Source organism: Ambystoma mexicanum, chromosome 7p (genome assembly GCF_040938575.1).
Source record: "Ambystoma mexicanum isolate Mex_15411 chromosome 7p, UKY_AmexF1_1, whole genome shotgun sequence".
Lineage (NCBI taxonomy): Eukaryota > Metazoa > Chordata > Amphibia > Caudata > Ambystomatidae > Ambystoma > Ambystoma mexicanum.
The window spans coordinates 217,493,517-217,510,673 of NC_090939.1; the positions used below are offsets into that span (position 1 = coordinate 217,493,517).

Consider the following 17,157-nt stretch of genomic DNA (forward strand, 5'->3'; position numbering starts at 1 on the left):
GGAAGCCTGCCCGAGCGATGGACAAAACTCACCGGTCGTCAGTGACTGTTTGCCACGCCTCCAGATGAGGCGAGATTTGTCCTCCCACTGGAGTCTTGTGCGAGCGCCAAAAAAAAAAATCATTTTGCAGACTTTTCGGTAGAGAGCCTACCTGTCCCAGAAGAAGAGGATGACTACCGAGAGAAAAACCGGCCACGTGGCTGCCTCCGGCAGGAGTTATCTGGCGGAGAATCAGTCCAGCACGACCTGCGATCTTGGAACCCTCTAAAGCCCGAAGAGGATCGAGATAGGGACCCAGATCTCTGACCTTTGACTGGGGCCTTCACGAGCAGCGACAGAGACTTGGCAGTTTGCGTGCTCGCCTTAGTCTTGGTGAGCTCGTCATCCGTTGAACAATGAAACAACTCTTTGCCATTAAAAGGCAGGTCCAGAACTTTATCTTGGACCTCCTTCGAAAACTTTGTTGCATGAAGGCAAGCCCGACGAGAGGTGTTCACCCCCAGCATGAGGCCACGAGCCGAGGTGTCAACATCATGCGCAACAGCCTCCAGCATATCCTGCACCAACACTCTAGCGTCTGACAAACCGCCTTTAAAGTCTTCTAACCTGTCGACAGGAATGAACTCCTGAAGTCAGCCAAATCTCTCCACAGTTTCATATTCGCCACCGCCAGGATGAGCTCTGCGTTGGCCTGACGCAATTGCAGCGCCGAAATGGCAAAAATCTTGTTGCCCAAGGAATCAAACAATTTGTCCTCCTTGGACAGTACTTGAGCCGCAGCTGCGGAAGTCGCAGAGGCCGTCTTAGAATGCAGAGTGGTGGCCGCTACCACCGTCGAGGACGGGAGCAGGCATGACGCCAAGGCTACTTCCTCGGAGGTGTGAAGCCTGTAACGGGCGTCAATTCTTTTATTTATTTGCATTTATAAAGCTCAAATCTGCCCAGTGGCATCGTGGCGCTGTTACAGCTTGATCACTTGTCATTCAGGCAGGCATATCAAACTTTTGTGGTATATAGTACAGTAGCAGGTTTTAGAGAGGACAGTAAATACAGAGCAGGCATGCTGAGCTGTCACTAAGGTTACAGATCAGTGTATCTATACACAGTGGTTAGTTCTGGTGCTAGCGGAACAGCGTGGTTTTCAGCATTTTGCGGAAGGCGGTGTAGGATCTTTCGTTCCTGAGTGTGGTGGGGAGGGAGTTCCAATTTTTGGGAGCCAGGTGTTGGAAACTGGACCCTCCCGCTTTAGTTCTTTTAAAGGCTGGGACGTAGATCTGACTGGTCAGGTGTGATTTAATGGGTCTGTTAGATGTGTTGATGGCGATTCTTTCTGATAAGTAGGGTGGGGCATCGGTGGAGAGGCAGCTATGTGTGATGTCAAGTGTTTTAAAGGGGATGCGTTCTTTAACCGGTAGCCAATGTGCTTCTTTCCTGGCCTGGGTGATATGGTCTCTTTTGGGAATGCTTAGGGCTGCCCTGGGGGCATTATTCTGCGTGATTTGAAGTTTAAGATTTTTTGCCGAAGTGCCCAAGAGGAGGGCGTTGCAGTAGTCCAGTTTAGTACCTACTGTGGCTCTGGCAATGGATAGGCAGTTTTTGGGGGAGAGGAAAGGCTTAAGGGCATTGATCACCTTGGTGGCGAGTGCGGCTGAGGAGGCTATTACATTTACCTGGAGTGTCATGGACAGAGATGCGTCAATGTATACTCCAAGAGTCCAGACAGCTGTTGAGACTGAGGGGAAGTGGTCTATGGTGAAGGTTTTACATTGAGGAGGGAGCTTGTTGAGTGTTTCCCTGGTGCCTACTATGAGGATCTCTGTTTTATCCCCATTTAGGCAGAGGCTGTTGGCTGCCATCCATGTTTGGATGGGCGAGTACATTTTGATTAGTGCTACGGTATCTTGTTCTTTTATGCCGTTGAGGGGGAGTAGTACTTGTGTGTCGTCAGCATAGTTGGTGTAAGCTATGTCACAACTCAAGATCGTTAAAGAGCGGGAGGGTGAAAATATTATATAGCATGGGGCAGTGCACAAGCCCTGAGGGACTCAGCAGTGGATGGTAGTGGGGGAGGCGCATGCTGAGTCTGAGAAGACTCATTTTGTATTTGTATTTATTTTATTTATAGAGCGCACCAGGCCTGAAGGCAACCGGGTGCATATTTTAGTTACAACATGATAGGGCAGTCAAGGAAGTACAAATTAAATTACAATAAGGAACAAGTTACTTACCTGTAACTGTTCTCCAGCATGGGTCTGGCATGGATTCACATGCTCATGAATATTCCCTGTCGTCAGGCCGGGAATCCTCGGTAAAGAAAAAATCAGTATCAGTTTCGTTTCTGATCTATCTTTCTTAGTAGTAACCAATCACCGATCTCTGGGCCATACTGCCCCAAGCCAATGACTGCCCTCTCCCTAAGCCCCTCCCCTGGCAGCCATCCTCAGATTTGGTAGCACTTACAGTGGCAGTATGACCAAGTGAAGAGCCGCAGAGGGGAAGGAGGGAGGGTTCGCATGTGAATCCATGCCAGACCCATGCTGGAGAACAACAGTTACAGGTAAGTAACTTGTTCCTTCTCTCGCACGGGGTGTGGCATGGATTCACATGCTCATGAATATAAGAATACATAGCAGTACACACATGCACAACCACGGGAGGTGGCAAAGGCTCAACATTAAGCATTACATAAACTCAACATTAAGCACTCTTACCTCCTCACCAGGCCCACCTTCAGGCAAACAGGTTACCAGCACTGCTTGGCCGACCCTGGACTCCTCCCTGGAATCCCGGTCGACGCAGTAGAATCTCGTGAAGGTGTGCGTCGACCTCCACGTAGCAGCCCTGCAGATCTCCAGCAGGGGCACACCAGACAAGAATGCTGTGGTAGCAGCGATCGCTCTGGTCGAATGGGCTCTCGGACGGCCGGGCAACGGTCGGTTTGCCAACCGGTGACAGTGCATGATGCAGCCGGAGAGCCATCTGGAAATGGAAGCCTTAGAGAGAGCCTTCCCTTGGTTCACAGGTCCAAAGTTCACAAACAGCTGTGACGTCTTCCGAAAACTCGTGCGGTCCACGTAGAACTTCAGCCACATCCAGCGAGTGCAAAGTCCTCTCGGCCGGCGACGAAGGCGACGGGAAGAAAACTGGTAACACCAAGGGCTCGTTGAGGTGGAAGTCCGACGGCACCTTGGGCATAAAGAAGGGGTGCGTCCTCAGCATCACCCTTGTGTCATGAAAAGTCAAGTATGGAGGCTTGCAGGATAGGGCCTGGATCTCTCCCACTCGTGCGGAGGTGATGGCCACAAGAAATGCTGTCTTCCACGACAGGAACTTCAACAGCAAAAATGCAGAGGCTCGAATGGCGCCCCCATGAGCCTAGACAGCACCACGTCGAGGTCCCACGCCGGGGCAGGAGCCTTCACCGACGGGAACGATCAACCGTCTCTTCATAAATTCCTTCACTAGGCGATGAGACCACAAGGACGCCCGTCCCGTAGTTCTGTTGTATCGGGAGATCACAGCCAGATGTATCTTGCTGGAAGCGTGAGCTAGTCCAGCCTTGGCCAGCGACAGGAGGTACGACAGTACTTGAGGGGCCGTAATACGCAGTGGGTTAATCTTCTGCGCACGGCACCAGACAGAGAACCTCTTCCACGTAGCACTTGAGTGGACGCCGCCCTGGCCTTTGCAAGAACCTCTGTGCAGTCAGCCGGGGTATCGTACCCTCCAAACTCTAGTGCTGCAGGAGCCAGGCCTGCAAGTTCAGCGACTCCGGGTCGTGGTGAAGGATAGCGCCTCCTTCTCTGGAAAGAAGATCTGCGTTCGACGGCAGCTTGACCGGTAGGGACGCCGACAAGTCCAGAAGGTCCGGGAACCAGATCTGCCTCAGCCATGCCGGTGCGATGAGGATCATCCTGCACCGGGACCTCTTGAGCTGGTTGATGAGTCGGAGCAGCAACGGCAACGGAGGGAACGCATATAGGAACAGGCCGTCCCAGGGGAACGAGAAAGCATCGCCCATGCTCCTCGGTTGGGGAAACATGCTGGCGAACCTCTGGCAATTGGAGTTCGTCGCCGTCGCGAACAGTTCGATCTGAGGTTTGCCCCATCGCTGAAAGAGTCGGTCCACTTGATCCTGGCATATTTCCCACTCGTGGCATGAGCGCAGCTCTCTGCTGAGTGAGTCGGCGATGGTGTTTTTATCCCTGCCAGATGAAACGGCACCAGAAACATCCCTTGAGCAACGGCCCAATGCCACAGATCCTGGGCTTCCTTGGATAGGGCTCGGGATCTACTTCCGCCCTGCTTCCGGATGTAGAACATCGTGGTGGTGTTGTCGGTGAAGATCCTCACCACCTTGCCCTTGAGGGACAGGAGAAAGGACCTGAGGGCCCAGAACACTGCCCGGAGCTCCAGGATGTTGATGTGGAGCGGCTTCTCCGCCGGGAGCCAAAGGCCTCTCGCGTGAAGATCTCTGGTGTGCGCTCCCCACACCTCCAGGGAGGCATCCGTCGTCACCGTCGCCTGGTGGGCCGCGGTCTGAAAGTCTGTCCCCGTCGCTAGATGGGTGCCCCACCACTGGATCGCTCGTCGGAAGGTCTCGTTGAGGGATCCTGTCCTCGAAGCTGCCAGTTGCTTGAATCCAGCGGGCGTCGAGGAACTCCTGTAGAGGGCGCATTCGAAGCCTGCACAGGCGCACGAGATAAATGCAAGAGGACATCATCCGGAGGAGGGACTTGATGGACCTCACCCTGGCCACGTCCGTGGCCAGCAGACGCTGCCCCTTGCCTAGGATGGCCTTTGTCCTTTCCTCCGACGGCGAGGCCAGACGCGCCACTGTGTCGAGCTTGGCTCCCAGAAACCGTGCGACTTGAGAGGGGACCAGGTGGGACTTGGGGAAGATGGAGAACCCCAGGTCCGTGAGCAGCTGGACGGTCTTCGTTGTGTGTTCTACGGCGAGCTCCCTTGTCCTTGCGCGGATGAGCCAATCGTCCAGGTAAGGGTAGAATGGATCCCCTGCAGGCGCAGCCGCACCGCCACTGGAGCGAGGCACTTGGTGAAAACCCTGGGTGCCGACTTCAATCTGAACGGGAGGGCCTTGAACTGGTAGTGCCGCCCTTGGACCACAAACCTGAGGAACTTCCGGTGTCCCTTTAGAATGGGAAAGTATGCATCCACCAAATCCAACGACGACAGGAAATCGCCCTCCTCCAGCTGTCCCAGCACGTGCTGGAGGGTGACCATCCGGAACTTCTGTGCCTTGATATACTTGTTCAGTTGTCGCAGGTCCAGGATGGGTCGCCACCCTCCGGTCTTCTTTTTCACGAGGAAGCACCTTGTGTATACTCCGGAGCCCCAGAGCCTCTTTGGGACGAGCTCGATGGCACCTTTCTTGAGCATCGCCCTTACCACCAACTGTAGTTGAGGGACGTGGTTTTCTTTCCTGGCCACAGGAGGAATGCTGGGGCGCTTTTCTAGAAATTCAAGGGTGAACCCCTGGGCCAGGGTATCCAGCAGCCAACGGTCGGTGGAGATTGACTCCCACACGTTGACTACCTTCGCCAGCCGGCCTCCCACCGGGGTGCTTCGGTGGGGGCCCGACGCCACGGTCAGTTCAATCTTGCTTGGAGGATGCCTTGCCGCCTTGGCCTCCCTGGCGACGAAGGTGGGATCCACCCGACTTGCCTCGTCCTCTATAGGCTTCCTGCGACGAGGAGCGGGCCGCTTGGCGGTACGTAGAGGAGCCACCGCTGAATCCCTTGGAGGCACCCTGCTTGCATCCGGAGCTCTGAAAGGACAGCCTTCGTTGCTGGAGAACTCCTAGGGCCTAAGCTGTCTCCGTGTCTGCCTTGATGGCTAGGAGGGACTCATGCAATGTTTTCCCAAACAGGTTGTTCCCGTCAAACAGCATGTCCAAAACCTTGGCTTGTACGTCCTGGCAGAAATCCGTCGCCTTGAGCCACCCTCGTCGTCTGAGGCAAACACTGTTGCCTAGCTGGCGGAAACCAGTGTCGGCAATGTCCGTTGCCACCGTTATGGCGTGGTCCGACGCCACCTCACCTTCCTGCAAGATCTCGAGGGCCTCAGCCCTCTTGTCGGCCGATAGGAAGTCCAACAGGGGGGCGATCTTGTACCATAACTCCCTGTCGTAGCGGGCCACAGTCGTCCCATTGCATTCAGCTTCTTTCCTTCACCGTCCGGCGGGGAAGTTGACGTTGAGGCTGATCTCCACCCCCCACCCCAACCCACTTTCTTCTTGGCCCTAAGGCACAAAGGGGCCGCGTCGGGGACCCGGTACTACTTCTCGTACCGATGCCTCTTGGCAGGCGTCGTAGACCGGTTCTTGAAAAGGGTGAGACCCTCGTCCCAGATGTCATCCAACAGAGGCACGGCGAGGACTGTCTTCCTCTTGGCCTCGCGCCGTTGGTAAAGGAAACCTACCTTCTCTTCGGGGCAGAGCGGAAAAAGCTCAGATGACCTGGCGATCATAGCATGGAAAGACCCAATCTCGTTGGGCAGGGAGGCCCGGGCTGGAGGCGATGGGAGCTTCGTCCCGTCGTCACCGCCGTCGTCATCATCATCATCATCCATACCCGTCGTGGCCGTGTCAGTTCCCGTGTCATCCCCAGGTACGGGGGGAGGTGGGAAAAGGCTGAGCAGGCCGCGAGGGCTGAAAAGGCGGGGCTGGAAGGGTCCGTCTTCTCTTGTTTGGGGGACTTCCCGACGGGCCTGGTTCCGGCTCCTCCGTCGGTGGTAGGGGGCAATCTCGTCCTCATCTCCGAACATAAGGATTGTATTGCCAACAAAATGGCTCCGAGTTGTCCTGCGGCTCCGGAAGCGACGGTTGACTAGGAACCTCGCCGGCGCCACCGTCGCTCTCGTCGTCCTCTTCGTCGGGATCGATCCCGTGGGACCGGGCCTCTTCGACGCCCTTGTCGAGGCCCTCCAAGACTTCAACCAGTTCCTCCTCGGAGGCTGTGTCCGTGTCCACAATGGCCACCGGCTTCCCCCCTCTTTTTCCGCCGGGGTCTTCTCGGTGGGCCTGAAAGAGGCTTCCCTCCGCGGTGGCAGAGAAACTCTGGGCTCCGAGGTCGCCTCCACTGGTGTAGCCTCCACAGGCTGCGCCAGGGCCGCCGCGACTTCCTCGATAGATGCCTTAGCCGGGCGAATCAAGGCCTTCACCACCTTCTGCGGGCCTGTGGCCTTCACCTTGGGGGGGGGAGGGTCACCATCTCGGTCCCCCTCGGCTGGATCCTTCGAGACCGACCGGGGCCTCTTCAGAAGCTTCGCCGGGTTCTCGGCTTTCCTCTTCCCTGAGCCAGAGCGTTGGCTCGTGGTAGATGGTGCTGGAGAGGATGTGCCCTGCCTGGCAGCCGAGGAGCCGGACTGTTCGGCGCTCCCGGTGCCCGCGGACTTGCGGTGCTTTGCCTTCTGTTGGGCCCCGTCGCCGTGGCGCCCTCACAGGACTTAGAAGACCGCTCAGACTTCTTCTCACCTGACAGGCTCTTTCCTTCCAGCCAGTTGGAGAGACGAAGATGTCGATCCTTGATGGTCCGTACCAACATGTTCCCGCAAAACGCACAGTCCTTCTCCACGTGCGTTTTGTCCTCATGAAGGCAGTAGAGGCACTTTGAATGCTCGTCCTCTTTGAACACCTTCTGCAGCTGGCATCCAGGGCAAACCCTGAACAGCTTTCCGGGCATCAAGCTTCCTTTCTCCTGGGCCATGTCCGGGTTAGGCCACAGAAACATCTGGACTCCAAGAACCGTAACTCGACGAAAACTTCACCCTTGAGGGGCGTAGAAAAATCCGAAACGGGTCCCCGTTGATCGGATGTAGGCACGGTGGAGCTTGAGGCTCTATTTGACCGAAAAATGAGAAAATCTTTGAAAAAGCGCGAAAACGCAGCACAAAGCTCGAGAGCTAAACATGAGGACTCCCAACACTTGAGCGTGCGGTAAAAATCTGAGGATGGCTGCCAGGGGAGAAGCTTAGGGAGAGGGTAGTCATTGGCTGTGGGCAGTATGACCCAGAGATCAGTGATTGGTTACTACTAAGAAAGACAAATCAGAAACGAAACGGATACTGATTTTTTCTTTACCGAGGATTCCCGGCCTGACGTCAGGTGACCCCATGCTGGAGAACATTATAAACATAAATACATAATGCAAATGTGTGTAAGGTCGGACAGGCCTAAATACAAGAGATGGCTAGCGTGTGGGCTGTGGAAGGTGTGTAGGGGTAGGGCCTTGGGCAGTGAGCCAGGTTTTAGCCAAGTTTTTGAATCTATGGAAGGACGGTTCAGATCTTAGCAAGATAGGCAACGAGTTCCAGAGTTTCGCCGCCATGACAGGGAAGCTAGCTCCACCGGATCTTTGAAGGTTAAAACAAGGTATTGCGAGGCAGTTAGACTGAGCAGTTCTCCGAGGTCTGTTGGTGTTGAGGGGGGCGAATCGCACAGGCTACGCTAACAAAAGAGAGTGGCCCTTGGGGGACACTCATGATTAAATGTCTATGGATTCGCCAAGGGCTGCCGGTAAGTTTTGCAAGTACTCACCGATCCTAGACATACTCCGGACCAAACATTGCCAGTCAAGTTCACTTGTAGGTTTGAGTCCAGCATTTGTGAGTCTCTCCGGCTTTCAGGGGCTCCGTTACGGGACCTCTGTCCGTAGTGGGACAGAGTATTCTCCGCTTCTGGGGAAGGGATCGTGCAGTTTCACTGCAGCTCCTCTTCAGGCACAGGGAGTCACAGCAGCAAGGCACCCACGAAGCTAGTCACCACAGTAAGGCGACACAGGTACCGGGTAGGCTCGGGTTCAGGCGGACTCTAATTACAGACCTGCTACCTTTTTTGTATTTTTGGAAGGAACCTGGGGTTGGTCACCATAAGTTACCTGGGGGCAACCAGACGTGGACTCCCTGCTCACTGCGCTCAGAGGCGCACAGCTCCACCTCACTGATGAGGCACAACAAGGCTGAAACACGTGTATGGGGTTGCTGTTGGTACTCTTGTTCAGAGGGGAATTGCCATAGCATTTCAGTGCTGGACTGCCCATGTGGGTGGGACAAAGACTGATACACAAATGGTGATTTCCCATCTGTGAAAGGTACAGTGAGCAAAAAGCATATGGCTGCGAACTCTAAAAGTGGTTAAAAACCACTTAACAGGTTATCATGCCGTGTTCTTTCGAGAGAGGGGCGCTTGCTACCTTTTTTGTAATTCCAGACCTAGGAATGCTAGGTGTATGAAACTCAGCAGGAGTGCGCCTTCTACCAAAGAATTTACTGTTCCCAAAGTCAAGTCGAAGGTCGAGACGGTGGTGGTTCCAAGGCAAAGTTCCCGTAGGAGCTGGTCAGTTCACTGGGCGGTCCAAGAACACTTCCGAAGAGGCTTGTTTGCAGGTTAAGCAGGAGGTGCAGAGAGTAGTTAGTCCCACTACTCCAACGGGTCGAAGCGCCCTTGCAGGCCTTCTGTGATCAATGAGAAACAGGGGCTCCGATGGGACAACAGCAGGGTCAGGTTGCCAAGCCTTCCAGCGGATCTGCTTCTTCGGTTCAGGATACTTGGCTCCTTTACTAAGTTTGGTGTGAACTCAGAAGATGGACCTGGAATAGGTTTAGACTGCCTTCTCTTATCCAGAATATCCTTCGTGCCAAAACTAATAGAAACCAATAGATCTACTCACATTCAACCATTCCAGACGTGGATCAATTATGGACCACGGTGGTCCCAGTCATCTCAGCACACCAGACCATCCTGGCACCCAGGATGTGGATTGGAACTAGACAGCTCCAGCCCACATCCTGGGTGCGCACACACGGCATGCAGAAGCCTGAGAAAGATTCGGTTTGCGCAGGGTTTTGCATGACCAAATAAGGAATTTCCTGGGTCTGGGGAAGGCAAAGGGACAAAATGGCCAAAGGACAGAACAAAGGACCTTGTGGCGTGGCCATTTTAGGCACTGGCCACTATCCTGGGCCAAACACGCTAAACACCGTTTGGACCATTGAAAAGAGTCAAAAATGCTTGAAAGGTAACTGCTGCCACCAGCTCTGCCCTGGAGACACTTGTACATTCACCAAAAATCCTTTGGGGGTGTCTAGGGGCTTAAAAATGAAAGAGAGACCCCAACACACTGTACTGAAATGGCAACAAAATGAAAGACTAAGGGAAACAAAGTCTCCCAGTACTGACAGTCTGAAGGGCATGCCAGTTTGCCCTCAACAAGATGAGCAAAAGCCCAGCGGAGTAAAGCAGGCTCCACTGGTAAAAGTCAGGTTAGAATGACAAAAGCAAAAAGTTGGGGGTCCACAACTGGAGGGAATATTACCCATAAATGGAAATCTTTCCCAACAATTGACGAAGGATATTGCAAATGCCACTGCATCTTCACTCACCCTATTGTCCAGAGAACAGATTACCATTTGCACCATGGCTCTCCAGAACCATATGGAGCAGGACACCCTCGTAGCCTCACAAGGGGGCACGTGTAAAAATGTGAAGAATGTTGCACTTTCATACACAGCTATGTCAGCAACATCACCAACCTCACTACCCGCATCAGTCACACCATCAACTCCTCCACACCAGTCCGGAGGCTACCTAGACCTTCAGGTCCTGGATCCTAGACAGCTTTAGACATCTGGGTGCATCGAATGGTCAGATTCTGCCCACAGTCTTAGTTCTAATCCCAAAAGTGTGTCTAATAATGAGTTGTAAGTGCTTCTACTATTGAGTTTGTGTCCACTGCTCTGAGGTCCCCAGGCAACGACACGGTTTTACTGCCATACAAGTGAAGAAGTACAATGTTACGACATGCCTGAATGTGATGTCTGCCCCCCCAAAGATGTAATGGATGAGACTAGGGTAAAGGTCTCATAAGAAGGAATGAGGGGAAAATCTGGGTTTTGAACATTTTAATAAGCTGACCTTGGCTGTGTTATAATACTGTGCAGCTAATGCAAACTGCCATGTTTACCAAGTGCGTATTGCCATTGTAGGTGAACCCTATATTCTAACGTGCATGTTCTAACCTCAACAGCTTCATTGCCTAGTGTATGGTAACGTTCACCTCTTAACGCTTGCCTGTGACAGGTTTCCCTTTTGGCACAAGCGAGTGTGTTTTTGGCTGCCGCTTTCCTACGCAAGACAGCTTTAGCAAATGGAGGTCATCATATAGTAAGCACGTATGCCTGCCCCAACTATGTGAACTCCAGAAGTAACTTGCCTTGTATAAATGAATATTATGTGAGACTTGCATCCTGAGACGCGGACCTTCCACCTGCAACATTGTTTCCATCTCATGTCCACACCACCCTCTCCATTGAAATGCATGTTTTCCCTCCAGTATATAACCTAGCGCTAGTTTGTTGCTATCCTGTGGCTTGGCTGTTGCTAATAAAACAGTTCACCAATCCGCCAGAATAGTCTGTGGTTATTATTCCACGACAATGGTCAGTAACCCTAACAGCCAATGGTGTGTGAAAAGTTAAGTCTCATGCAAATTAACCCCATGTAACCCACAAAATTAGGAGATTCTTGAGATAAGGGAGGATAACATATAGTTCTATTTAGGGATAGTTTGTCCCCAAAGCGGGTGGGGATCATCCCCAGTGGGATCCCACTTGCTTTGTCCCCTAGGGGGTGTTCAGCTTACCAGGCTCACCTCCCTACTGGCCCCCCCCCTTGGGGAGAGGACAAATTCCCTGGACTTGTCACACGGTTCTTTCTTTAATGCCAAATGTGCCTTCCAGACGGTCCAGCATGGTTGACAGTGTTGAAGGCAGAGGATCAGTGAACAATTATGAGAATGGCAAGACAGTTATTACTCAACAATTGAAGGAGCTTTTCTTATTGAGACAAGACTGTCCCTATTCCTCTCAGACTTGAAACCCGATTGGCGGTCATGCAGCAGACAATTTCCAGTGAAGGACAGGCATGGGGTAATGGCCATCTTCGAGAACTTCACACATATGGCATGATGACGATTGGCCAGTAGTTTGCCGGAAATGCCAAGTCATTTGAAACATTCTTGAGAAGAGTCAGATTAGTTATTTGGGAAAACTACCAGTGTTAAAGGAACAGTTTCACAAGGCAGCCCGGGAGGGAGCCAGGATTGCAATATTGTGTTTTAAGTGTAAACCGAGCAGGGTAAGACTTGCGCAGAATCTATTTTAACTATCCATGCCGTCATTCTGCGAGCATGCATGAAAGGAGTATAATAATGAAGCAGCTTCAATGGTGTTGGATAAAGGAGGGGAAGTAGTGGCGATCAATTGGGTGTTAACAGTGGTTGAATCCCTTCAAGTATTTAAGTGAGAGGACAGACTGTCTGCCAATTACAAGTCAGCGACTGATACAGCAGAGCATGTCTCAGTGGCACAAATCTCACTGCAGATTCAGCATTTATACAGCCTGTGCATGTACCCTAACAGAGGAGGGGACTGCCCCCACCCCCATTACAATCACGTGTAAGGTCACAGCTTTGGCCATTAAGCCCTGGAAGCCTCGCCTCCCTGTGCAGCAGAGGGCACGGATCAGTGGCGTAGATGAAAGCCACTCACAATGGGAATGAGCAGAGTATGTGAATCTATAAACAGCCCATTGTGGGAGATTTAGTAGAACATATCCAAATCAAGAAATTGAAAATGGGTAAGGAATGAAAAAGTTGAGTATAGTTCATGATCTACATTCCACCACTGCATGTAAATCAAGCAACCAATATTATGCCTTTGAGTTAATGATATGTCTTCTGCAATATTAAAAATGAAATCATCAAGCTACATGCAACAATTTGCTTAATTTCATAGACCAATATTTCCATCACCAAGAACTAAGATATACCTGAGCTTGAAGATGTGCTGGAAGTGGTTCCTGAAGACTGAGACTGCTCCATGGCAGGACTCGTAGATACGCTGCTACTTGTATTTGTACCTTCATCAGCGGTTTTCTTAAAGAAGCTGTGCTGTAAGGCATAATAAGGTTGAATTCGGGTCTTCGGATCATAATCCAACATCCTCAAAATGAGGTCCTTGAACTTTAAGTAATCTGCCACTGTGTGACCCGATTCTCCAGAACGTCGACCACCCGGTCCCCCAGTTTCTACTCCAAGAATATTGTGAAGTTTCCGTGTTCCTGCTGGTTTGTACTCCTGTTGCAAGGGAAAGGCAGCTATTCATTTTCAAATAACTCATTCAATTGAACATTTCTCAATTCAACACATGTATTAATGCTCATAAAGGCAGCCTACTACATTTTAACTTTCAAAAAAGGTTTATTGACAAATTAACCATTCATTTGGGCTTTAGGACATTTTCAAAAAGTTAATGCTGCAGCTAGCAAAAATAAAGTGTTACTCACCAGAGTGACTAACTTACTCCTAGTCCATAGTCCCTTTCATCCGTCCTGTATGGGCATCCCTTGCTAGGCACTGGAACTGAACCATTTTCACCAGGAAAAATAACACTTTCCCTTTAAATTTATACGTACGTGGCCGTGGGAGCATGGGCCCATTTAACCGCGCCCACCAGCGCCACACCTCAGTACTCTTTGACAAATAGGCTGTATTAAACTGGTCAACCTCTCTGCTCTTTATTAGGGGGGCGGGGGGAAGGATGGTGGGACGTATGAAGGAAAGGAGACTAAGAACTAGGAGTACATTAGTCATTCCGGTGAGTAACTATTACTCCCACGTCCCATCCCCTTTCCTCCATCCTGTATGGGCGACTGTTGGGGAGAATTCTCATTCTATGGCTAATTTCTCTTACCTAGTGAGTCCCTCAGCAGCTTTGCTGGATTTCTGGAGTTTATTTTTTCCCCTGGGTAAGAGTGTGAGCTTTTCCCCCACTCTTACCTGTGTTTTGCCATGTGTATTTCATCTGTTTTTGTGATTGTGGACTCTGGAGTACACCACTTCAGTAGCCCCCCTCTTTTGTGTGTTACACAGCACCTTCAGTGCAGTGACACAGGGTTGTCTTTTAGACTTCCCACCGACTCCATTTCTGGGGCTAACTACTGTCCCCCAGAAAAGGGTAACGTTGCCATTAACTTTACATAGTCATTTAACCACAGATCCAGTAAACCCCCTTCTTACCTGGAGTATTGGAAAGGGTTAATTCTTAGCCCTTTTTATCTGTACCTCTTGGAGCATTGTTTCGCTCCATTAACATTAAGACTTGGCTGGTGGCAGTGGTACCTACTCTGATTTTCCTACCGCAATTATATTACATAACGTGGTAGCGTTTTAGGCTATTTTAGTAGCCTCGAACTTTAAACCTGCTAGCTCAAATACTTTTTATTTTGGCTCCGGTTGGGTTTAATCACCATTTCTTTTTGTTAACATACTTCTTGGGTCTTTGTGCGGCAAACCAGGTTTGCCTCCTTTGTTCGCCGACCTTTGGCGGGCTTCTGACCAGAAGCCCTACTTTGGCATCTGGGTGTCTAGGTGGGTAGAATGTGAGGGCGGGGTGTAGTCAACCCCTGCACAGGGTCTCCTTGGAGACCCAAGTCACACTGTTGATTGGCTGAGGTGGTTGTCTGGGGTGGACAACCCCCTGCTGAGTGATTGACAGCCATGCTGTGCGAATGGGGGATTTTGGCATAAAAGACAGGACTCTTGAGCTAGAAGGCAGAGTCGCCTCTGGAACTACAAGGAACCGAAGAGAAGCGGAGAAGAAGACGGCTGCTGCAACCGTAGAATTGGTTGTGTAGTGTATTTTACGTGTGGTTTCGAATTTATAGAGGTGTAGTGTTTTATAACAGATGGTTTAAAAATAAATGTACTACTGCTCATTTACTCTTGAGATAAGTCTGGCTGCTCTGCTACTGCTACCACTTTAACAATGTAGTACAGGCTTGTACCAAAGGTGAACTTGTATTACCACTTGTAGTCTTAATTGTGTGTAGTGGTCCCTAAGGGCACTGCACAGGATTCTGCCCAACAGCGACTAACACTGATACAATGCCCTGGGGAGGAGAGCTTGACCCTCTAGGCAAACAGATAAAGGACAGCCTGGCCAAATGCTGAGTCAGCCCTGGCACTGGTATCCAGACAGTAATGCTTGCAGAAGGCTGATGGGGTGGCTCATGTAGCCACCCTGCTAATCACCTGCCATGGGACGTGATGCTGGAAGGCAACAGCTGCTGCCTTAGCCCTGATGGCGTGAGCTTGCATGCCCCTTGGGGATTATTTGTGTCGAGCCTTGAATGCCTCCCGGATGGCTGTAGCCATTCATCCAGCTATTGAAGCTTTGAACACTTGCTGTACAGGCCTTGACCCGCCAAAAGTGACAAACATGGCATCCGTCTTGCAAAAGCCCTTGGTTCTCTCAAGATATAATTTGAGTGTTCTTCTGATGTCCAAACAGCGAAGAGCCTTCTCAGCATCTTCCTTGGGGTTTGGAACGAAAGTGGGGCGCATAATTTCTTCATTAATGTGGAAGGTACCACCTTTGTGAGGAACCTGGGGTGAGCGTGAAGCATGACCATGTCACGATGGAACAGTGCAGGGCTCATAAGCCACAAGGGTCTGAATCTTGCTAACTCTGCGAGCTGAAGAAAGCCCCACTATTAGCACTGTTCGGCTCTCATGGCTTGTGCACGAGGGCGCCAAGTACAACATTAAGATCTAAGACTGGGCGCGGCCATCTGACAGGCAGGCAGGTACAGCCTGGTTAACCACACCAGATGTCTTCACTACTGGGTTGGCAGAAGAGAAAGTAAACTTCTCAGAGTTCCTGTATGCAACAATGGTCGCTAGGTATGTCCGGCAGGTGTCGACCTGCACCCCTGATCTGGCTAGGTACGCAAAGAAAGACGATACCTGGTCCAGCATGCAAGATAGCAGGTCCACTCCTTTTTCCTTGCACCAGAAGCAGAACCTGGTCCATTTGCTTTTGTACTGTTGGAGTAGCCTGACTCCTGGCTCCCTGGATGATTTCCAGGTTGTCTCGAGACAGCCGGAGATGTTGAAGAGTTACCTGCTCAGGTACCAGGCTGTTAGGGTTAGCCTCTCCGGGCAGTTGTGAATGACTGCCAGAGTCCCCATGCTGAGCGAGAAGCGGACCCTTCCCAAACGAGAGAAGGACTTCTGGCGGGACTGACCGCTGTCGAAGGTCTGAGAACCAGGGCCTGGCCAACCACTGAGGCGCTATGAGAATGAGACGCAGCCGCTGGGTCGGTCTGATCTTGCAAACAACCTTGTGGATGAGGGGATAGGAAGAAAATCATATGCCTACATCCTGCTGCCAAGTCCGGTTGCTCTGTCGCAAACAGGTCTATGACCAGGTGAACCCACCTGCTGAATATCTCTTGAAGGATTCTCTCGTTCAGTTGCCACTCGTAGTTGAGCCCAACTGACTGAGCCTGCCCGCCTCCAGGTTCGATTCTCCGTGCAGATACACTGCTGCGATCCAGATGTCCTATGCAATCGCGCACTCCCAGATGAGGGCCACCCTGCATAAGAGTAGGGAGCTGGTGTCCCCCTGCTTGTTGAGACAATACGATAATACATGCAGGTCGAGTTGTCCGACCGAATGCACACTGCACTGCTCCCGATCAATGGGAGGCATGCCTCGAGTGCGAGCCAAATGGCCATCATTTCCAACCAGTCAATGTGATTTTGTTGGTCGGTCTTGGACCACAGACTGTGTACTGAATGTGTCCCCAGGGTATTGCCCCACCCTTGGGGTGAGGAATCAATAGATAGTATTAACCGCTGGAGGCGGACTGAATGGTCTGCCCACCAGGAGGTTTACATGTTGCTCTCACTACGGGAGGTTCTGCTGTAGGTGAGCAGGTATAGTGACCGCGGCAACCTGATGACATGACTCCTGGTCCCAGGATGCCAAAAAAATGCAGCGGCATCCTCCTCATTCTCAGCCTGGTGTAAGGGATAGCCAGGAGACATGCCGCCAGTACTCCCAGCAAGTGCTGGTACCACCAGGCCGTAGTTCCTGTTCTGCTGAGGAAGTGAACAGAGGAAGATTTTATCGCTGCCACCTTCTCCCCTGTGGAGACCACCACCTGCTTCTGAGCATTCCGCAGCAGCCCCATAAACACCAGTGTTTGTGTAGGGCAGAGCTGAGAAGGAACAAGTTACTTACCTGTAACTGTTGTTCTCCAGCATGGGTCTGGCATGGATTCACATGCTCATG

At 51.6% G+C, this 17,157-nt stretch overlaps 1 protein-coding gene across 4 annotated transcripts in view; it reads right to left on the reverse strand.

Annotated features, from left to right (window-relative positions):
• DYRK1A (dual specificity tyrosine phosphorylation regulated kinase 1A) overlaps window positions 1-17,157 on the reverse strand; it is a 1,390,196-nt gene that overhangs the window by 145,307 nt on the left and 1,227,732 nt on the right. For all 4 annotated transcript variants that reach the window (XM_069636083.1, XM_069636082.1, XM_069636084.1 and 1 more), the window contains one exon: window positions 12,848-13,154. In XM_069636083.1, the coding sequence (XP_069492184.1) occupies window positions 12,848-13,154 (307 nt within the window). The remainder of the gene's footprint in view (window positions 1-12,847; window positions 13,155-17,157) is intronic.